At 36.2% G+C, this 21,545-nt stretch overlaps 3 protein-coding genes and 1 non-coding gene across 5 annotated transcripts; 2 read left to right on the forward strand and 2 right to left on the reverse strand.

Moving 5' to 3' along the window:
• Nucleotides 1-615: 615 nt before the first annotated feature.
• Y59C2A.2 lies at nt 616-12,405 on the reverse strand. Of its 2 annotated transcripts, NM_001381344.4 has the most exons (16): nt 12,279-12,405; nt 12,083-12,192; nt 11,865-11,967; nt 11,702-11,801; nt 11,350-11,421; nt 11,078-11,199; nt 10,387-10,476; nt 10,170-10,260; nt 9,972-10,093; nt 9,263-9,508; nt 9,043-9,184; nt 7,911-8,143; nt 7,564-7,659; nt 2,248-2,382; nt 1,962-2,028; nt 622-1,262 (listed from the first exon to the last, which is right to left on the reverse strand). In NM_001381344.4, the coding sequence occupies exons 1-16, from the start codon at nt 12,378-12,380 to the stop codon at nt 1,150-1,152; spliced, it is 1,944 nt and encodes a 647-aa protein (NP_001367612.2). In that variant the 5' UTR covers nt 12,381-12,405; the 3' UTR covers nt 622-1,149. The 2 variants fall into 2 exon arrangements, with proteins under 2 accessions (NP_001379762.1, NP_001367612.2); NM_001393016.2 differs by lacking the exons at nt 7,564-7,659; nt 7,911-8,143; nt 9,043-9,184; ... (8 more) ...; nt 12,083-12,192; nt 12,279-12,405 and having other exon boundaries at nt 616-1,262.
• Nucleotides 6,506-6,943, forward strand: C33C12.1 (uncharacterized protein; the record flags this gene model as incomplete). Its single annotated transcript, NM_001377715.1, has 1 exon — nt 6,506-6,943. The coding sequence occupies one exon, from the start codon at nt 6,506-6,508 to the stop codon at nt 6,941-6,943; it is 438 nt and encodes a 145-aa protein (NP_001364724.1).
• Y59C2A.4 lies at nt 9,826-9,938 on the reverse strand. The gene has a single exon (NR_050889.1). It is a non-coding gene; the product is annotated as an Unclassified non-coding RNA Y59C2A.4 (non-coding RNA).
• A 3,974-nt stretch (nt 12,406-16,379) lies between the features above and the next one.
• On the forward strand, nt 16,380-21,074 carry Y59C2A.1 (Peptidase M14 domain-containing protein). Its single transcript, NM_061812.7, has 12 exons — nt 16,380-16,483; nt 16,540-16,621; nt 16,987-17,150; nt 17,702-17,813; nt 17,874-17,975; nt 18,458-18,679; nt 19,470-19,563; nt 19,616-19,693; nt 19,891-20,018; nt 20,076-20,160; nt 20,737-20,871; nt 20,929-21,074. Exons 1-12 carry the CDS (start codon nt 16,386-16,388, stop codon nt 20,991-20,993), a joined length of 1,365 nt encoding a protein of 454 aa, NP_494213.2. The 5' UTR covers nt 16,380-16,385; the 3' UTR covers nt 20,994-21,074.
• The last annotated feature ends 471 nt before the right edge of the window (nt 21,075-21,545 follow it).

Raw genomic sequence — 21,545 nt, forward strand, 5'->3', positions numbered from 1 at the left:
TCAAAAAATTTTTATAATTAAATTCGAATTCTCCGCTATTTTCTTAGTCTATTCCTAAATTTTCAGCTCAAAATTCGAAAATTGCGTGAAATTCGGTGTTTGCGTACTTTTGGCGCTACCGTACTCCTAGAAATGTCAAAATTGAGATAGAAAACTCTAGTTTTCGAGTTGCAGACTGAAATTTGATGGGGAATTCGAATTTGGCTCCGAAAATGTGTAAAAATTAATTTTTAGTCCATTTCACTCAAAATTTTCAACTGGAACTCTAACTTTCAGACTACTCCCGAATATTTGGAGAAATTTAATTAGAAAATTCGAATTCCCCGCAAAATTTGCTAAATTTTGAACCCCATATCGACCAGAATAGGTTGAAAACTAAAAATTCAGCAATTTTTGACGCGCGTTGCGGTCGAAATTCGAAATTATTCAAAAAAGAGCTAGAAACTTCTAGGTTTCGAATTTCTGCCTCAAATTCAGTGGGGAACTCGAATTTGATAATAAAAACCAGAAATGTTGAGTTTCAGATCGATTTTTAAGGATTAAAAAAAAAAAAAATTAGTAATAGTATTGTTTTTAGGTAAATCTGGGGAAAGTTGACGACCAAAAATATATTATTTTCAGATTTAATTCATAATTTATTTGTATCAGGAAAATTGGAAGAAACAGGAAATGAAGTGAAAATGTACAGAGAAACGAAGAAAAAAAAATCAATAAAAATTTGGTATATCACAATTTCACGGAAATTATCGATTTTTCGGTGATTTCGATAAAAATCTCCGAAAAATCGGAAACAAAAAATTTAAAAAATACCCATTGACTATAACGAAATTTTTGTGCGGTTTTCTAGCAAAAATTCTGATAAAATTCAAAAAAAATTTGGAAAAAAAAAAATTAAATTATCGATTTTTGTTGGCGGAAGGGGGCGGGGCGGGAAATGGAATGATTAGGTGGGAAAAAGTGGGCGGGGCACAAACATCACAAATAAAAATGGCTCGGAAATTGGGAATTTTCTGGGAATTTTCGGAAGAAAAATTGAAAATTTATATTTTAGGACGATTTTTGATGGAAAATCCGATTTTCTACTGCAAAAATCCGAAATTTGATTCATTTTTCGCCGAAAAATCCAAAAAAATCTCAAAATTTCCCAAATTATTCCTGATTGAAAAGCTCATTCATCGCGTCGTTAACAATCCGGTGAGCGACAATTTCCTCTGCATTTTGGGGTTCTCGTTCCACGTGCTCCGGTTCTGATAGTGGTGGTTCTGCAAAATTCAAAAATTTCAGATTTTCATTGCCAAATTCGAATTCCTCGCAAAATTTCAATTTGGAAATGCGAAAACTAGCTGAAAATCGCATTATTTTGAAGAATTTGAACAAATTTCGACCGCGACGCGCGACCGCAACGCGCGACAAAAATTGGTGAATTTTTAGTTTTCAACCGAATCAGGTCGATATGGGGCTCAAATTTTGGGAAATATTGCGAGGAATTTGAATTTTCTAGTTAAAATTTTCCAAATTTTCGGGAATAATCTGAAAGTTAGGGTTTCAGTTGAAAATTTTGGGTGAAAAAAATTTTTTTACCAATTTTCGCTGCTAAATTCGAATTCTCTGCAAAATTTGAGTCGGAAAATCGAAAACTAGAGGTTTATAGCTCAATTTTGAAATTTCCAGGGGTACGGTAGCTCCAAAAGTACGCAAACACCAAATTTCACGCGATTTTCGATTTTTGAGCTAAAAATTCACGGTTAGACTAAATAAACATTGATAAATTCAAATTTAACTCTAAAAATTCAGAAAAAAAAACTTTGGAACTCGAAAATCCAACATTTCAGCTAAATTTTCGAACTTTAGCGAAAAATTCGCAATTTGGCCGAAAATTTCAGAATTTTTTGCTGCGATAGCTAAAATTTCACGGAGAATTCGAATTTTTCACAAAAACTTCGCAAAAACTCAAAACCTACCAGGTTCCACGACAAGTGACGGACCCCGTGCGTCAAATACACTGGAGGGGCTCAGCGGCTCGGCGATCTGCAAGAAAATGGGGGATTTTTGTCAGAAAAATTGACATTTGTATTTAAAAATGGGGTTTTTTGGGAAAATTGAAAAAAAAAATTTCGAAAAAAAAATTTTTTTTTCAAGATTTTTTCAAATTTTTTTTTTTGAAAACTTTATTTTTCTTTAAAAAAAATCTAATTTCCTCCTAATTTTCACTAAATTTTCACTAAATTTTCAGCACAAAAAACTCACAATTTGCCTATCACTATCAGATCCTTGTGGTTGCTGAGCTCCCGGAGCCCCGGCAACTGTCGGCTGCTGCTGCTGCGTGGGCCGATTGTGAACGGCGACCGTTATCGTTTGAACTTCCACTGTTCCCATTCCGTTCTGCAAAATGTAAGAAATTAGTGTAAAAATTCGAGAAATTTGGCGAAAAATGGATTTTTGTAGAAATTTCTGGTGAAAAAAATTTTTTTGCTAAATGTTTTCCGAAAAACTAAGTTCAAATTCGAACTCCCCACTATTCAATTAGTCTATCTGTAAATTTTCAGCTCGAAATTCGAAAATCGCGTGAAATTCGGTGTTTCGGGGGTACTGTAGTCGGTGTTTGCGTATTTTTGGGGTTACCGTACCCCTCGAAAACTCAAAAATGAGCTAGAGTGCTCTAGTTTTCGATTTCCCAACTGAAATTTTGTGAGAAGTTCGAATTTGGCGTCGAAAATGTGAAAATTCTCATTTTTCACCCACAATTTTCGACGGAAACTCTAATTTTCAGACTATTCCAGAAAAATTGGAAAATTTTAACTAGGAAATTCGAATTCCCTGCAAAATTTCCCAAATTTTGAGCCCTATATCGACTAGAATCGGTTGAAAACTAAAAATTCACCAATTTTTTCGAGCGTTGCGGTCGCGTCGCGGTCGAAAAAAAATTCTTCAAAATTATGCGATTTTCAGCTAGTTTTCGCATTCTCTAACTGAAATTTTGTGAGGAATTCGAATTTGGCAATGAAAATGTAATATTGTTAAGTTTTTTTTTTTGCAGAACGACCATTACAGAAACCTGGCTGAATTCCAGACCCATTGAAACCGATCATGCGCCGCCAGCCAACCGAAACCTCTCTCTCTCCAAAAATAGGTGTGCACCGACAAAAATAAACAGGAGCAGCTGGGGTGCTCTTGCTCAAGTGTGTGTCTATTTTCTACCGAAAAATCACCTGTTGACCGCTTGAGTGGGTGGTGGTCGGTTCTTAGCTCAATTTAGGTGCTCCAAGGGGAGTTTGGCAACGAAATTTCGGCTTTTCAGAGGCTGAATCTGCTCCAAACAGCTTAGAAGTGTCTAAAACCGTTTAAGACTATGAAAATCCAAAAACCTGGAGTTTTCACAACCTTTTTGCAGATCAGATGACGAAAAATTGACTTTAAGCCGATTGTCGGCTTATTCAGGCCAAGTTAATAGTCTAGGCTTCATCAAATAGGATTCAGACTGTTCAACTGAACATCCAGGCGATAAAAATCGAATTTTCAATCAAAAACTTGAAAATCGGCTGATTCTCTCCGGGGAAAAGCTTGAAGATCTCAATATCCGAATAGTTTATCGGGAAATTAGCAGATTTCTCGAAAATCTACGGTTCAAGCTGGCTTTTGCTCAGTGACACGATACAATTTATAGAAAACTTGGAAATCGACGGCGGGAAAGGCTTGAAGTTCTCAAATTCCTGATAATTTATCGGAAAATTAGCAGATTTCTCGAAAATCTACGGTTTAAGCTGGCTTCTACTATGTGGAATCTAGCTCAACAGCGAAAATTTTTCGAAAACTGGCGAAAAACTTCACAAATGAATCGAAAACCCCGAAAATTGGACGAAAAAGGGAATGAGTATGCCGGGCCGGGCCCCGTCGTTGAGCAGCAAAGAAGAAGGACAAAATACACAACAAATAATACTTTTTCTCACACTCTTTTCCGTCTCTCTCACACTCCTTTTTCCCTCATTTCTTTAGTATTTGTGTGTGTGTGTGTGTGTGTGTGTGTGTGTGTATGTGGACACACACACACACAAATAGAGAAAGGAAATTGAGGAGAGAAGGAGAATGGACAAAAACGGAATGGAAATGACAGGACGGGGAGAACCCAACTTTTCCATTACTATTCGGATTATTTAGAGCTCAAAAAAGCTTCAAATCTGAGCTTTTTCAGTTAGAAACTGTATTTCCAACATATAAAATCACCTGCCTTTCACCTAGTGACCGCTTAAGCTTTTTCTAGCGAATAGCTCAATTTTTGTGATACGAAATGGATTTTTTCACAAAAAATTGCGGCGTTTTTTGGTTAAAACAGCCATTCTAAGTCAAAACCCGGTTTTCCAGGGACCAGAACTGCCCAAAGACGTTTTAGTCTATGAATATCCATAAGACTGTCTTTTTGCGGATCAGATTGCCGGTTTTCGGCTTATTGCGCCAATTCGATAGTCTACTAAGTCTAGGCTTTATTAAATAGGATTCAGACCAGATATTCAGACCAGCATCGACTTTTGGTTAAGTTTCAGAGCTCAAATCTGACCAATTCTCGATCTTGGAAGTCAGCCTCAGTGCTGAAAAACTTGATTGATCAAAACAATGAGCAGAGCTTGGCCACAAGCCCCAGCCAGACACAGAAGTGGCGAGCAACAACTCAAGACTCTCTCGGAAATTAATTTCCAGAGCTCGCAAAAAACCAGAAATTTTGCTCAACAAATGAGAAGCTTCATAACTCGTGGCATGGTTTACATTCCCACAAGTTAATGAGCGAAAAATGCAAATTTCTAGTCATTTCTGATGGATTTCAGCAGTTTTTGAGGTAAAAATACAGGAATTGTCGAAATCCTGAATATCTCCTTATTGAGAACTTCATTTTTCTCTGACATTCCATTCTCTTCAACCTTATGACGTTAGAATTCTCAATATGTTTCCTAGTCATCAAGAAAATGAATCTAATAAGGAATAATGGAACTCCCAAGACATGCAAGCATGATGTGTCATGGCAATTTTCTAAAGAAATTGCTGTGGAACACGCTCATTATGTCTAAGATTCGATAAAAGGTACCAGCAATGATAGTAGACCTCAAAGCACTTTGCACAAAGAGCAAAATGTATATTGTTTGCGAGTATATATGGGCTCTGAGCAAACAAGATAGTAGCTCATGAGTGACGATGAGTGACGATGAGTGATTGGAGAGTCTCAGAGGTGACTCTTTTGGGTTTAAAAGGTCGAGAGATCAGATGATTTTAGTTTTTGACGAATCTTCGGGTGAAAATGGGTAAAGCTCCAGATTATGGGCCAAACTTTCATCGCCGGGAAGTTAATTGTGCTATTAACTCAAATTTCGAGGTCTGAATCTTGAATTTATCGAAAAACTTGCTCGGCGGCGTTAGTTGGATCATCTTTTAAAGAAATTGACGCCACAAAATGCTCAAAACCAAATTTTTTTCGAGGTTTCCGATCAAGAAATTTCAAAGTTCGATTCTTTTTTGGTGCTGAAAACCCAAAAAATCTAGAATTTTGATGGTTTTCTATTGAACAAAACCTCAAGATAATGCACAAAAGTGTCAGAAATCTAGGAAAACTGCGCTTTTCTTACAGAAAAATCAGAGCTCGATGGCAAATTGCCCTGGTAACTGAGAAAAACTGTGGATTTTGCTGCAAAATGTCTGAATGTTCTACAAAAGTAGACTCCGTTGGTAAGTAGGTAACCAGGCAAGCTTTATTTCAAAATTTTGGCGAAAACCTAAAATTTCTAGTTTCTGGCCGAAAAACACCATCTCCAAAATTGAAATTTTCGGGGGTAGGAAATTGACGAAAAAAGTGGTCTCCATCTTCAGAAGTAAAGCCCCTCAGCCGAGTTACTCTTTAGTGCTCCAAAGAGCCCATCATTTCCCATTTTTTGCGCTTCTCTCTCTCACTCACTTTGTTGATGATGATGCGCGTGTGCCTCACAGCATGAAAATGTGTGGGAAAACGAGAACGACGCAAGAGAAATAGAGTGCCGGCGGGTAGCGGGGTTAGTCAACGCAAAAAAAAAATGAAGAAAAATGTTGTTTTCTTCATTTTTTTTTTACCCCGACGACCAACTCTTCTTGTATGGATGTGCGCGCGCAACAACTTTTCCGGCGAGAAAGGAGAATTTGTGCGGGGGGGGGGGGGGGTGAAATATGAAAACAAGTGAGTTATGGGGGAAAAGTTGCTCAAAAACTTCAAGAGCTTTGAGTTTTGGAGCGGAAACAGCTGAAATTCTTACTTAAAATTGTGAAAATAGAGGGGAAAACTTCAAGGTTTGCTGAAAACTCGAAAAAATGTGGTTTTCCAAGAATTTCGGGAGAAAATGACAATAAAAATCTGTTTGCAAGATTTCAGGAGATTTCAGCGAGGAAATTGCAGAAATTTCGGAGTCTAAAGCCTAAAATTGAGTAGAAATCACAAAACTAACAGGAAATCTGAATTTCTTCCTAAAAAAATTAGGTAAGACTCAAGAAACGCATGAGAAAATCTAAGAAAATCCGAGTTTTACGCCTAGAAACTGCAGTTTTCAGGGAAAAATCTACAGACGTCACACTTGAAGTTCGAAATTTCGTTCAAATTAGAAACATCGTGGAAGGAAATCCAATTTTTCGGCGGAAAATTCCAAAACAATCAGGGAAGCTGAAATTCGGAGGGAATTCTTCTCTGAAGCTTCAAACAGAGCAACTTGGCCAGGAAAACAGACCAAAATCTCCTTCTGTCTCTCTGAAACCTAAAAGACCAGAAGATTTTTTGACTTTAGCTTCAGATGACTACAAATCAGAAATTCTGCCGGTTTTAACCGGATTCAAGCCAATTTTGCTGGAAACTTTGAGGAAATCGAGTAAAAACTCTATTTCTCAAAATTTTGGTCAAAATTTCCGAGAAAAAATGCTGAAAATTGTGACTCCAGCGTAGTAAGTAGCCCAGCAAGCAGATCAAAGTGAAAATGAGCTGAAACTAGTCTTTCTTTGCCACCTCGCCGTCCTTGAACTATATAAATAATTTATGCGGACTCTCGACGGCGTCGGATTTCAGCGGAAATGTCATGGAAAGAGTTGAGAAAACAAGAAGAAGCATGTAGGTGGAAGTGACATGTGGGGGTGGGCTCCGTGATGGATGGATTCAATTATAGATAGTGGCATGAAGCTTGACACACAAACACAGTCAGTCGGTGGTCGGAGGGGAAAAATTGAAAACATATTTCCAGGCGGAGTAGGGGTCCCGAGTGTTTTTCTTTGTAATTTCCCAGGAGTCTTTATTTTTCGGAAACTTTTTAGAGAATATTCGTGTTTTTAGGGACTTTGTACCAACAAACTACAAATTTCAGAGAATTTCCCCGAAAAAATCACTTTTAGTGACTTTTCCTGGAAAATTTCAAAGTGTTAGGAATATTTTCCGACTTTTGCCAAAAAAAGTCCGTATTTCCCGTAGTTTGAGGCAATTTTCAGATTTCTTTCAAAGTGTGGTAAGTAACGCAGCAAGCTGAACATCGGGTAAACTCTGAAAAAGAGGCAGCAATTATTTGGTAAGCCTACCTGCGGAGCATGTAGATCGGCGAGCACTTGGGACACCCTGTCTTGATACAAGATCAGCGGCATTTCGTAGTGATGGAAGAAGTAGATCATCGAGTGCTGGAAATTTAGAGGGTGTTTTGGGACAAATTTTGGACTAATTTAGTCAGTTTTCATCAAAATTCGGTCATTTTTGGTAAGTTTTGCAAAATTTACCAAAAATGGAACGAAACTTTGCGAATACGGTGTAATTAGGCCGATTTCGACTGAATTTCAACCATTACGACGAATTTAAACTGATTTTAGGCGCTTTTCATCCAAAATCCACGATTTTTCAACGATTTCAAGCAAATTTCGACCGATTTACCCACCAAAATGAACATGGAGCTCGTCAGCAGCGCCAGACCGCCGTACTGTCCCGCAAATCGATACTGATACGAGTAGAAGAAGAACTGATAGATGTAGAAGAACCGCAGCCAGAATTTCTTCGACGTAGCCGAGTGACAGCATATCGCATCGTATTGATCGGCGACCCATACGATGAGAATCACGTAGAATGCGATCGATGTATCGTTGAAAACTTCAGCCATGATTGCCTCCATCCCTGAAACACCTGTATTCCAGATATATGGGGGCTTTTTCATCATTTTCCGAATTTTCAGGGGAGTTATAACTAGGAAAATTGAATTCTCCGCTATTTTCTTAGTCTAATCCTTAATTTTCAGGCTAAAATTCAAAAATCGCGTCAAATCGGGTGTTTGGGGGTATTGTAGTCGGTGTTTGCGTACTTTTGACGCTACCGTAACCCAGGACATTTCAAAATTGAGCTAGAAACCTCTAGTTTTTGGTTTTCAGGCTGAAATTTCGCAGGAGTTTCGAATTTTAGATGAAAAATTTCAAAATTTTCAGCATTTTACTCGAATTTTCGTCAATTTTTAATATCCCAAAATAGTTTTAGCTGATTTTTATTATCAAATTCGAATTTCGCACCATTTTCTTGGTCAATCCCTTAATTTTCAGGCTAAAATTCAAAAATCCCGTAAAATCGGGTGTTTCGGGGGTGCTGTAGTCGGTGTTTGCGTACTTTTGGGGCTACCGTAACCCTCGAAATTTCGAAATTGAGCTAGGAAGCTCTAATTTTCGAGTTTCCAAATGAAATTTCACGGCGAATTTGAATTTAAAAATGAATACCAGAAATTTTTTAAAAATTTTGGCACGCGCAGCGGTCGCGTCGCGATCCGACCATTTCTCCAGTTTTATGTAAATTTTCGAATTCTTCACAAAATTTCCAGAGTTTTGACACCCAGATCGACCATATTCTGTCAAAAACCCAAGGTTTTAGCTTTTTCACATGCGTCGCGGTCGCGTCGCGGCTCAAACCGTGAATATTCAAATTTAACCTAGAAACGTCTAGTTTTCGATGTTCCGACTGAAATTTCACGGAAAATCCGAATTTTTCTCTTAAAACCCTCAGATTTTGAGTTTTTCAGTCGAAAAACTCACCAACAAGTGCCAAGACTACAGTAATCAGTGGCGCCACAGGCGGATTCAGGGGCTGCTGGAGCTCGAACATGTGGAGCAAATCGATAATGAACACGAAAATTTGGTGATGCGAGAAGCGGAGGAGCATCGAGATGGCGAATGTCTAAAAAATTACGAATTTTTTAAGATTTTCTAGCGAAAAATTAGATTTTTAGCCAAAAAATCTCGAAATTTCCCTTACAAAAATGATCATCAAGGCTCCGGCAGTCAAATAACTGGCTTTTCCCAACGAGTTCGCCACAAAATGATAATGATCGTGTGTCTGCAAATTGTGTAGATATCCCATCGAATGAGTTTCCGGGTGAACGAGTGAAAGATTGATGGCTTGTGCTCGGAGAGCTGCGATTACTGTATCCTCGTATCCAACGAATAGTCGCATCATTAGACGGGCCAATTGATCACCGAAGCATTGCGATTTTGAGTCGATCTGAAATAATTTTTAAAAAAATTTTTTTTTGAATTTCAGAATTGAGCTAGAAACCTCTAGTTTTCGATTTTCCTACTCAAATTTTGCAGAGAACTCGAATTTGATAATGAAAACTGCACATTTTCAGTTTACAAAGCGGATTTTTGAGTTTTTTGGATTTTTCTGAAATTCAAAATTTTTTCTCCTCGTTTTCAATGTCAAATTCGTATTCTCCACCATTTTCTCAGTCTATGTGTAAATTTTCAGCTCAAAATTCGAAAATCGCGTGAAATTCGGTGTTTCTGAGGGTACTGTATTCGGTGTTTCTGAGGGTACTGTAGTCGGTGTTTGCGTACTTTCGGGGCTACAGTAACCCAGAAAATTTCAAAATCGAGCTAGAAACGTCTAGTTTTCAATTTTCCGACTGAAATTTTGCAGAGAATTCGATTTTGAGCTCAAAACTCCGGAATTTCAAAGTTTTTACCCGAATCCAAGTAGTAGGAATTCCATGTTCTTCCCTGAAATCCGGCGGGAGCCGGAGCACACCGTAAAGCATCGCGTATTCAACTCGGTAGAGATATTCGTACTCTTGGGGCTCTGGGCGGCCTGAAATTTGGGAGATTTTCAGTAAAAAAATCGGTTTTTTTAGGTAAAAAAAGTGGATTTTCAGTCAAAAATTCACCTTTAACATGCTCAAAATAGGCGGCATGAGCTTCTGCTTCAAGTGGATCGTGATATTCGAGCTCTTCTACTGGATCATAGTGCTTCATTGTCTGAAAAATGGGATTTTTTGAGCCAAAATTAAATTTTTTGATGAAAATTTCGATTTTCAGGCCTAAAATTGCGATTTTTAGGCCAAATTTCTCAAAATGTTCAATTTTTTCGGCTAAAAAACTCACCGCTAAAGCTTTTTCCAAATCCTCTTCGTCGGCGAATACGTGTACATTGAAAATGGAAAATAGTGCCGAATAGTATGTTTCTGGGGGTTCCTGAAATTTTATTTTTTAAAATTTTGACCGACTTTTTTCGGCATTTTTAATGTGAAATTCGAATTCCCCACTATTCAATTAGTCTATCTGTAAATTTTCAGCTCGAAATTCGAAAATCGCGTGAAATCGGGTGTTTTGGGGGTGCTGTAGTCGGTGTTTGCGTACTTTCGGGGCTACAGTAACCCAAAATCATCAAAATTGAGCTAGAAACTTCTAGTTTTCGAGTTTAGGACTGAAATTCGGCAAGGAATTTAAATTTGATGATGAAAACTGCACATTTTTAGATTATCAAGCGGAGTTTTTTAGTTTTTGGCATTTTTCTGAGGTTCAAAACTTTTTCTCCCTGTTTTCAATGTCAAATTCGAATTCCTCGTTATTTAATTAGTCTAATCCTGCATTTTCAGCTCGAAATTCGAAAATCGCGTAAAACCGGGTGTTTTGAGGTACTGTAGTCAGTGTTTGCGTACTTTTGGCGCTACCGTAACCCTCGAAATTTCAAAATTGAGCTAGAAAGCTCTAGTTTTCGAATTTAAGCCTGAAATTTTGCAGAGAACTCGATTTTAAGCTTGAAATTCCAGATTTTTCACGTTTTCTTGCTCACCGGAGCAATTTTCTTTTCTCTTCCAATCAGACGGTCCTTAATTGAATACGGTATCACACTTGGACCAAATCTGAACACATCGACCGGATTGAAATGGCATACTCGATGGGATTTGTCTCGAACTGCAAGAAAACGGATTTTTTTTTTCGTAAAAATTGAAAATTCAGGAATTTCCGACTGAAAATGCCTGAAAAATGTCATTTTTGGGTCAATTTCGCCCGTTCTTCTCGATTTTTCGCTTGAAAATGCTGATTTTCAACTTAAAAACTCACTATAATGACTTATAAAATTCTCTTTTTCCTCGAGAATCTCCAAATTTCGTACCACTTCTATCCGCACGATTCCTGCAAAAATTGGAGGTTTTTTGGGTGTTTTTATGGAAAAAATGAGTAATAACTCATTTTTTAAGAATTTCTTCGCTAAGAATCGAGAAAAATCAATTTTTCGAAAAAAATTTTTTTTTTGGATTTGTTGAAAAAAAAAAAATTTTCTAGAATTTTTTCCAAAATTCAGATAAAAAAAAGGATTTTTTCGAATCTTTATAGTTTTAGGCCGTTTTAAGCTCAAAATTCCAATTTTTCACGAGTTTTCCAGCATTGTTATCGATTTTTCGAGAATATCCACCTTTTCGAATCCAATCTGCCTGCATAGAGTCCAAACACGTGGCCGGTGACCTTGTAAAGTTGATATGTATGAAAAGAAGCGAGGCGAGCAGTAAAAAAGCCTAAAAATGTGATTTTTAGTGGCAAAAATTCGGAGAAAATTCGGAAAAAAAACCGAAATTTACCACAAAAAGCAGGGATCCTTCTATAAATCGCCTCCATTTTAGGCTGACACGTCCCGAATATTTTAGCGCTACTCTGACCAACATTGCGTGGAATAATCGATCTCTGAAAATTTTTTTTAAAAAATAATTTTTAAAATTATTCAAAAAAAAAATTTTTTTTTGGAAAATTTTTTTAAAATTTTTTTTTTAAATAAATTTTTTTGAATTTCAATTCTCACCGAGCCGCATTCAAATGATTATTATGTTGATGTTGTGTGTGTGGCGGTGGATTTGGTGGATTTTGAGCATTACCACGTGGATTTGGAGCATTTTGAGGCGGATTTTCGGGCTGAAAATACATTTTTTAGGGAAAAATCGATAAATTTCTTCATTTTTCTATTCGAATTTTGCTCAATTTTGCTCAATTTTGCTCACTTCCGGTGGATTTTGCAATTGCGCCAATATATGTTCGGGTGGTTCTTGAATAACGGGATTTTGTGCGGCGGGACCCGGCAGATTTTCAGCTTCTTCACTCATTTTCGCATGCTTTTTATGAAGTTTTCTGTAAAAATTGATGATTTTTAGTGTGAAAAATCGAAATTTTTGCGAAAAATCGATTTAATTCGGCAAAATCCGCGAGAAAAACAATAATAAATGGAAAAAAGACAATTTGGCAGGTGGGTGCGCAAGCGTGCTCCACCGCACACTTCTTTTCGGCGCGAGGTTTGAATTGGGAAACCTGAGAGGAAAAAAACGGGAAAATGAAGGAATTCTGTTGGATAAAAAATTTTAAAGTGATTTTCGTGTGGAAAATGTTGAAAATCAAGGAAAACTACATGGAAATGGTGGAAAACTAGCCAAAATTCGATAAAATTAGAAATTTTAGCCGCGAGAAATTATTTTCCTCAAATTTTAAATGTGATTTCAACCTTTAAATGAGGTTTTTATGCTAAAATTCTAAGATTTACAGTTGTTGATACCGAAAAATGTTTTATTTTGCCGATTTATATATTTTTTGAGCCAATTTACAATGCAAACGCGCCCCACTGCTAATTTGTACGGATTTTGAATTCCCGGTTGATTTCTCACTGAAAATTTGAACTTTCAGACTGTTCCCTCTAGAGTTTTCAGGTTTTTCTTGGAAAAAATTGCCGTTAAATGATCTTGAGCAAATATTTGAATGTTTACCGCGCGGAAAAATTGGTTTGTTTGCGGAAAACTTCCGGAAAACTGGTATTTTATGACTTACTTACCTATAAAATCATTGAACAGTTGGAAGTTGTCGAGGTTTTTGCTTTTTTCCAAAGTTTTCCAATTTTTTTTTCAAAATGTTATTTTTAAGATTTTTTAATTTTTTTTGTTTGGAAAATACATGTTCTGAGTTGTATCTACTCTTAAAACTCTGATGAAACCCGAAAAAAATCAAAAGAAAATTTTTTGATCCCACCGGGGATTGAACCCCTGACCTCTTGCACACTAGTCATCCATCTACCCAGTTGAGCCACTGGTGCATTTTCTAAAATTTCTGAAAAATGTTCCCCAATGTGAAATTTTGTGATGAATTTGGATCTCATACTAAAAATTTTCAAAAATCTATCAAAAAGTGAAAAAAAAAGGTATTTTTCCTGGAAATTGCGCGAAAAATTACATTTTTCATCAATTTTCCAATGTTTTCATTGTTCCCGGCTATTAGAAAATTCATTGAGAGTTAACATCAACAAAACAAAAATTTTTGACCTCACCGGGGATTGAACCCCTGGCCTCTTGCGCCATAGCCATTCCTCTACCCAGTTGAGCCACTGGTGCAATCGAGAAAAAATCTGAAAAAAAAGCTCACCGTGGTAAATTTTCATTTTAAATCTGAATTTTAGGTTGAAAAATTCTGAAAGTCAGTTTAAAGATGTGAAATGCTCCCTGTTTTCATATTTTTCTCCATTTTTTCTCAAATTTTCACCCTGTGAACCCTTTTTTTAAGAAAACCCTGATAATAGTGTGATAATTTGACAATGAGAAGTGTGATAAGATGACTTTTTGGCGAGAAACCAGTTTTCTCGCAGGGGGCAGAAGCTTTCGGGGGTTCGTGTGTAGTGGTGTAATATCAAAAAGTTACAAAATTTTTCATTTTACAACCCATTGTCTTCGAATTCTTCTTGGTATACATTTTTAGATAGTTTTTCACTTTATAGTTGCTGAACAATTAGAAAAATTCCCAATTTTCCATTCAAAATATCGACAATTTCCCCTAAAGTTGTACTATAATAAAATTTTAGTGATGTAAAATTATTCAAACTTTCAGAAAAAACAAAATAAAAAATTTTGACGTCACCGGGGATCGAACCCCTGGCCTCTTGCACCATCGCCATTCCTCTACCCAGTTGAGCCACTTGTGCAAATTTAAAATTTTCTGAAAAAATGTTCCCCGGTGTGAAGTTCAATTAAAAAGCTGATTTTCAACATAAAAATTTTGAAAAATGTCCGCAAACGTGTGTTCAGATCCAAAATTCCATTTCAAAACTTCAAAGTCTGCACTTTCTGGACTAAGTTTCAATGTTTTTGTCATGTTTCGCCCATCTGTTGGTTCAAAAGAATAAAAAGATAGAAAATTGAGAAAGTTGAATTAAAAATCCGGAAATAGTGCGCGAAATTTGGAGACAGTGCTAGAGAAACATGAAACTTATAAACATATGGTAGTTAAGCTCTCGGAGCACACAAATTGACAACAGATGGACGGCTCATTTGACTTATGCTCCAAAGTTTCCCGAAGAAATTTCTCAAAAGTTAAATTTGCTGATTTTCATTTGAAAATTTATTTTTTTGGTACATTTTTGGGGCAAACTTTCTTAATTTTTCGAGCTTAAAACTAATTTTTGGTAGTTGTAAGTAAGATTTTTGAAATCAGCATCAAATTTCACTACGGGAAACTTTTTTTCTAGAATTTTAAAGTTTTGCACCGGTAGCTCAACTGGGTAGAGGGATGGTATGGTGCAAGGGGTCCGGGGTTCGACCCCCGGTGGGGTCCAAATTTTTTGTTTAGATTTCATTAAATGTTTAAACAGTTTCTTATTACCATAATTGTTGCAAATTTTGAAAATTAAATTTTAAGAAGTTCAATTCGTAAAATCAAGCGAAAAATCTAACATTTTAACACTTTAATCTGATTTTTTCGACTTTTTTATTAAAAAATTTAAATTCTACGTTAAATTTAATCTAGCCTGGTTTTTTCAAATTTTTTTACATTTGCACGAGTGGCTCAGCTGGGTAGAGGGATGGCTATGGTGCAAGGAGTCTGGGGTTCGACCCCCAGTGGGATCAAAAAATTTTGTTTTATGTTTTATCTGTTTTTCATCACTCCAAACACCATAAAAACAATGAGAAACTCAAAAACAACTTGAAATACCCAAAAAATCACATGTTGTCAGAGGAAATTTCAGCTAATTGGCAATGATGGCCTTGGTTTTTGGAGGTTTTACGGCAGTTTTTTTAAACTGGACAGAGTAATAGTACTCAGTACAAATTCGGTTCAGTTCTCATTTTCGTGGAAAGTAACTACACGATTTTTGGATTTTTTTTAAACTTTTCCCAGTTCCAACTATTTTTCAGAACATTTTCATTGTCAAATTCGAATTCCCTACTATTCAATTAGTCTATCTTTAAATTTTCAGCTCAAAATTCGAAAATCGCGTAAATTTTGGTGTTTTGGGGTACTGTAGTCGGTGTTTGCGTACTTTTGGCGCTACCGTAACCCAGGAAATTCCAAAATTGAGCTAGAAACACCTCGTTTTTGACGATCAATGCGAAATTTTGAGACAAATTCAGATTTGCAAATTAAAACTTGAATTAACAAGTTTCAGACCAATTTTTATACAAATTTCCGCCGAATTTCCCGAAAATTTTAAAGTTTTGCTATCAATTTCTAGTTTTTTGTGTTCTTACTCAAATTTTTTTGAGGATGTTAATTTTTACTCGGAATTTTCAAAAAGCTTGTCCAATTTTCCAAATTCTAGAGTTTTTGTGACCAATTGTCGTCAGAGGAGAAACCTATGAAAAACGGCTCAAATATCATATTTTTCTGTGTTTTTTTTTCGTGGATTCGTCGAAAAATCTCCCAAATTGTATCAAATTTCAAAGAATCAGATCAGTTATCAGTATGTGACAAAATGTTCGAGAATTAAGTTTTATCATTTTTTGAAATTTTTTTTTTGAAAAATGCATTTTTTGAGTAGTTTCAAAGCATTCTCACTAACTAAAATGTGAAAAACTATCCATAAAAAACAAAACAAAAATTTTTTACCCCGTCGGGGCTCGAACCCCGGACCTCTTGCACCATAGCTATACCTCTACCCAGTTGAGCTATAGGTACAATTTTTAAAATCTGTGAAAAAATGCTCCCCGGTGTGAAATTTGATTCTAACGCTGAATTTCAGGTTGAAAATATCTGAAAATTAGTTTGAATCTGGGAAACTGTAAAGTTACGTTTTTTTTTAAATTTTCTCTAATTTTTTTCCGAAATTGCCCTAAAACTTCAAAATTTTTCAGATCACAATGTGGTCTCACACTTTGGTTCCAATTCTTATCCTCGTGACAACTTATGGCGTAAATTGTCATGAAAATTCCGGTGAAAAAAGAGCCGACTATAGTGGGTAAGTTCGGCAACTTCCCGGAGGGTTACTGTAGTTTTTTTTCTGTAAATTTAAAGGTACACACTGCATCGTTTTAAAGTTGACACGTCATCAGACACAATGGAAAAATTGGAGGGTTATGATATGCAATTGGATAAGGTGGGGAATTTTTTTTTCGAAAAAAAAAAATTTTTAAGCCGAAAAATTTTTCAAATTTGGTATAACAAACCTTGCTATTTATTCAGTCAGATCCTAATTTTTCAGCTCAAAATTCAAAAATCGCGTGAAATTAGGTGTTTTGGGGTACTGTAGTCGGTGTTTGCGTACTTTTGGCGCTACCGTACCCCTCGAATTTTTAAAATTGAGCTAGAAGCTTCTAGTTTTCGAGCTTGACACCGAAAGTTAGTGGTGAGTCCAATTTTGAGTTAAAAAATGCGAAAATTCAATTTATAGTTAGAAAAAAAAATTTTTTGAGACTTTTTCTCAACAATTATTTTTTTTCCAAATTTTTTTTCTATTTCCAGACAACACAAACTGCTCGTCTTCTAATCGATATCTGGGCAGAACCATCAAAACAAAACCCGTACGCAGACATTCTTGTGGCTCCGGAATTCCTGCAAAAATTCAAGTCGCTGCTGACTTCAGCCGAGCTTTCGACGTTGAAAATGTTGGAGGGGGACATTCAGAGGTAAGTTAGGTGAAAATAAATGTAAGATTCAAATTTTCCGTAAAATTTCATCCTGGAACTCAAAAAACTGCATTGAAATTGCTCCATTTTGAAGGTTTTCACATTCTGACCGCGACGCGACCGCAGCGCAGGTAAAAATCGCAAAATCGTTAGTTTTTAACCAATTTTGGTCAAAATGGGTGTTAAAATTTGGGGAAGTTTGCGGAGAATTCAAATTTTCACGTTAAAATTGTGAATTTTCAAAAATAAATTTCAGAAATTCTAAAAATCATAAAAATTTCTACATAAAATGCCAAAAACTGTAGATTTTTAAAGTTTCCGTGAGCAAATTCAAGCCATCCGATTCCTTGCCAAATTTCAGTCTGATACTCAAAAAACTAGAGCTTTCTAGCTCAATTTTGAAATTTCGCGGGTTACGGTAGCGCCACCAGTTTTGACGCAATTTTCGAATTTTGAGCTGAAAATTGAGTTTTAGACTAAGAAAATAGCAAGGAAATCGAATTTCATAATAAAAATTTCCGAAAACTTTCCGAAATACCTTAAATCCTCAGCCAAATCAACGCGGAGCGTCATGCAATGATTCGGAACTCTGTGAGAAGACGCAAAAGAGCAATGAAGACGTGGCAAGAGTTTGATACAAATGCCTATCATTCTTATAATGAGGTACGGTAGGGTTACTGTAGTTTTTTGGTAGAAAATTCTAGAAAATTCGAATTTTTGCAGATGGTTGAATTCATGAAACTGCTATCGGAGCAAAAGTCGGATATGGTGGAGATGGTAAAAGTTGCCACGTCATCAGAGGGACGGAGCATCTATGGAGTCAAGGTACAGTGATACAAAAAATCAAAACGAAAAAAAATTTCAGAAATGTTTTTTTGCAAAAAATTTTGAAAATCTCAAATTCACAAATTTCCACTAATAAATTCGAACTTTTCACAAAATTTCAATACGGGCATCAAAAAACTAGGCGTAAATAGCTCAATTTTGAAGATTTCGCAAATTGAGCCGCGACGCGACCGCAACGCTTGCCAAAAATGCAAATATTTTAGTTTTCAACCGAATATAGTCGATATGGGGGTTAAAACTTTGGAAATTTTATGGGTAATTCGAATTTTGCACTGAAAATTGTTTTTCGCCGCGGGAAATTTCAGAAATTTGAAAAAAAAACCAAAATTTTTTAAGGTAGAAAATTAAAACTCCCTTAACTCCATTGATACTGATCCTAGATACTTCAAATTTTTTACAGTAGCTCAATAAGTTTTTGAACTACAGTAATTCCAACCTACAGTATCCCTACAAATTTTCAGATCCACCCGCCGGGCCCCTCACCCCCGGAAAAACCGTCAATAATCGTGGACGCCGGCGTTCACGCGCGTGAATGGATTGCCCCCGCCGTCGGACTTTTCATGATCCGGAAAATTGTCGAGGAGTACGGTAGAAATCCGCAAGTTACAGCAAATCTGCAGAAATTCGATTGGTACATTATGCCGCAAGTGAATCCCGATGGATATGAGTACAGTAGGACTACGGTAAGGGGGATTTTGATGTTTTTGGACCATTTTTTGTGGTTTTTAGATTTTGTACATTAAAAATTCAGATTCAACATGAAATTCTGGTTTAGAAAACTATTGCGGTTCTCCAAAAAATTAGAGAGAAAATTTAACTTTTTTTTTCACAAAAAATCAATATTTCCAGACCTAAAAATTTTTTTCTAAAAATTTCAATAAGAAATTCAAATTCCTCGTTGTCTAGTTAGTCGAAAAATAAATTTTCAGCTCAAAATTCGAAAATCGCGTGAAATCGGGTGTTTTTCGCTACTGTAGTCGGTGCTTGCGTACTTTTGGTGCTACAGTAACCCGGTAAATTTCAAAATTGAGCTAGAAGGTTCTAGTTTTTGAGGTCAGGGTTGAATTTTTGCGAGGAATTCGAATTTTGAATGAAAATTCGGAAAATTTGTTTTTTTATTGGAAAAATTTGAAAATTATTCCTTTTCCAGATCGCAAAATAATTTCTGTAACTTTTCATTGTCAAAATCGAATTTCCCACCTTTTTCTTAGTCTACCACTGAGTTTTCAGTTCGAAACTCAAAAATCGCGTAAAATCCGGTGTTTTGGGGGTACTGCAGTCGGTGTTTGCGTACTTTTGGCGCTACCGTACTCCTAGAAATTTCAAAATAGAGCTTTTTTTTAGACCAATTTCTGCCAAAAGTTTCGAAAAATTCAAAATCATGCTAGAAACTTTTAGTTTTTACCAACTTGGCTCACATTTTGCACAGATTTTGATTTTTGAATCACAACCCCAAATTTTTCAAAATTTCAGGACCGTCTCTGGCGCAAAACCCGGAGCAAGAACGTCACAGTGAACCGTTGGTGCGTTGGAGCCGACGCCAACCGTAACTGGGGGTACCGATGGGGTACTGTATCATAATTTTTTGCAGTGAAAAACTATTTTTGAGCGATTTTCAGGTGAAGCCGGTGCAAATCGTACACCTTGCTCGAATATCTATATGGGAAGCCATCCGTATTCGGAGCCGGAGATTCGAGGTAAAAACTTAATTTTGAGCATTTTAATGGATTTTTTGCTGAGATTAGACGTAAAATTTGAGTTTCTCATAGAAAATTAGCCGTATATACAAGTTTTTAGAAGGAATTTTAAAAATCTTGAAATTTCAAAAAAAAACAAATTTTTTTGAAATTTTTAAAAAAATTTAATTTTTTTTAATTAAAAAAAAAATTCACAGGGCTCAAAGAGTTTTTCACTTGGCAAATCACTAATCCAATGGTCTACATCAGTCTTCATTCCTATGGGCAACTACTTCTATCGCCATGGGGTTACACTAACGAGAGAACTGAAAATTATCAGGATCAGGTAAGTATAGTAACCCATCGAGGGTACTGTAGATGCCAAAAAATTCAAAATTTTTAGCAAAACGCCGCTAAGGAGGCCGCTCAAGCCATCAAAAACACTACCGGAGTGTCTTATAGCTATGGGACCATTTCGGAAATGATGTGTAAGTTTTTCTTTTTTTTTCGAATTTTTTTATTCAAAAAATTCAACTTTCTACCTGAAAATAACACAGTTTTGCTTCAAAATTCGAAATTCTTGCAAAATTTCGGTCTAAACATCCTAAAACTGCATAAAAATTGCTTTACTTTGACGGATTTTGTTTTTGAGCCGCGACGCAACCGCAACGCATGTCAAAATTGCTGAAATTTTAGTTTTCCACCGAATCTAGTCGATATGGGTGTTAAAATTTTGAAAATTTTATGGGGAATTCGATTTTTTTAGTGAAAATCTTTTCGAAGGTACGCAAACACCAACTACAGTAACCCTAGAAACACCGAATTTGACGCGATTTTCGAATTTTGAGCTGAAAATCTATGAGTAGACTAATAAAATAGTGTAGAATTCAAATTTCACAATTAAATGTTTCCATGATTTCTTTAAATCGGTGTTTACGTACCTTCCCAGCTACCGTAATCCTTAAAATCCAAATCTCAAAATTTAGCTAGCAAGCCCCATTTTTTCCGTTTCCAACCCAAAATTTTGCAAAGATTCCAAATTTCTTACATAAAAACTTTTCCAGACCCCGCATCGGGCACCAGCATTGATTTCATGCAACACCGCGGGGTTCCATACATCTATGGTGTGGAACTGCGCCCCACTGACAACCCGAACAGTTTCGCGTTTAACTTGCCGCCAAGTTATATTAGAGCAACCGGTAAGTGATAAAAATTTTGAAAAGTAAGTAAAAATTGGAAATTTCAAAATTTTGCAGGCGACGAAATGTTGGCCGCCCTGAACGCCATCGGAACCCACGCGGTGAAGGTTAAGAGGCTCTAATTTTTAATTTTTTGAAGTTTTACTCGCAATTCTTGCCTAATCTGCTTTAATTATTATTTTATAACATGAAAAATGTTATTTTCTCTGCTTTCAGGGAATTTTTGTCGAAGTTGAACGGGTTGAAATTCTACAACATGACCTCTCAAAATTGATCGATGCACCATGACCCCAGTAAACTTTGACAGCACGTATCTCATTTCAGGGTAAAGGTATCAAAAAATTTTAACCAGTAAATTGTAGGGAATTTTATGAAAAACAATTTATTAGTTAACAAAATTTCAATCAAACTGATTGCAAGCAAGATATGAGCTCTCAAAGCTGATCGATGCACCATGACCTCTGTGAACTTTAGCAGCACGTATCTCATCACAGGGTAGAGGTAACAAAAAATGTTCAACTACTAAATTGTAGAAAAACTTATGTAAAACACTTTACTAATTAATAAATTTTAAATAAATTTATTGGCAAGCAAGATATAGGCTCTCAAAGCTGATCGATGCACCATGACCTCTGTCCACTTTGACAGCTCGTAACTCAGTTCAGGGTTAAGGT

Source organism: Caenorhabditis elegans, chromosome II (assembly GCF_000002985.6).
Source record: "Caenorhabditis elegans chromosome II".
Taxonomy (NCBI): domain Eukaryota; kingdom Metazoa; phylum Nematoda; class Chromadorea; order Rhabditida; family Rhabditidae; genus Caenorhabditis; species Caenorhabditis elegans.

Bases quoted from the DNA above. Each gene is read 5' to 3' on its own strand.
- Y59C2A.2 (NM_001381344.4), bottom strand. From the start codon at position 12,380: ATGAGTGAAGAAGCTGAAAATCTGCCGGGTCCCGCCGCACAAAATCCC. The intron at 10,094-10,169 runs GTGAATTTTTGA...CCCAAATTTCAG, and splicing joins CTATTTTGAGCATGTTAAAG to GCCGCCCAGAGCCCCAAGAG. The intron at 2,383-7,563 runs GTAGGCTTACCA...TACATTTTGCAG, and splicing joins CCGATCTACATGCTCCGCAG to AACGGAATGGGAACAGTGGA.
- Y59C2A.1 (NM_061812.7), top strand. From the start codon at position 16,386: ATGTGGTCTCACACTTTGGTTCCAATTCTTATCCTCGTGACAACTTAT. The intron at 16,622-16,986 runs GTGGGGAATTTT...TTCTATTTCCAG, and splicing joins ATGATATGCAATTGGATAAG to ACAACACAAACTGCTCGTCT. The intron at 20,019-20,075 runs GTAAGTATAGTA...CAAAATTTTTAG, and splicing joins CTGAAAATTATCAGGATCAG to CAAAACGCCGCTAAGGAGGC.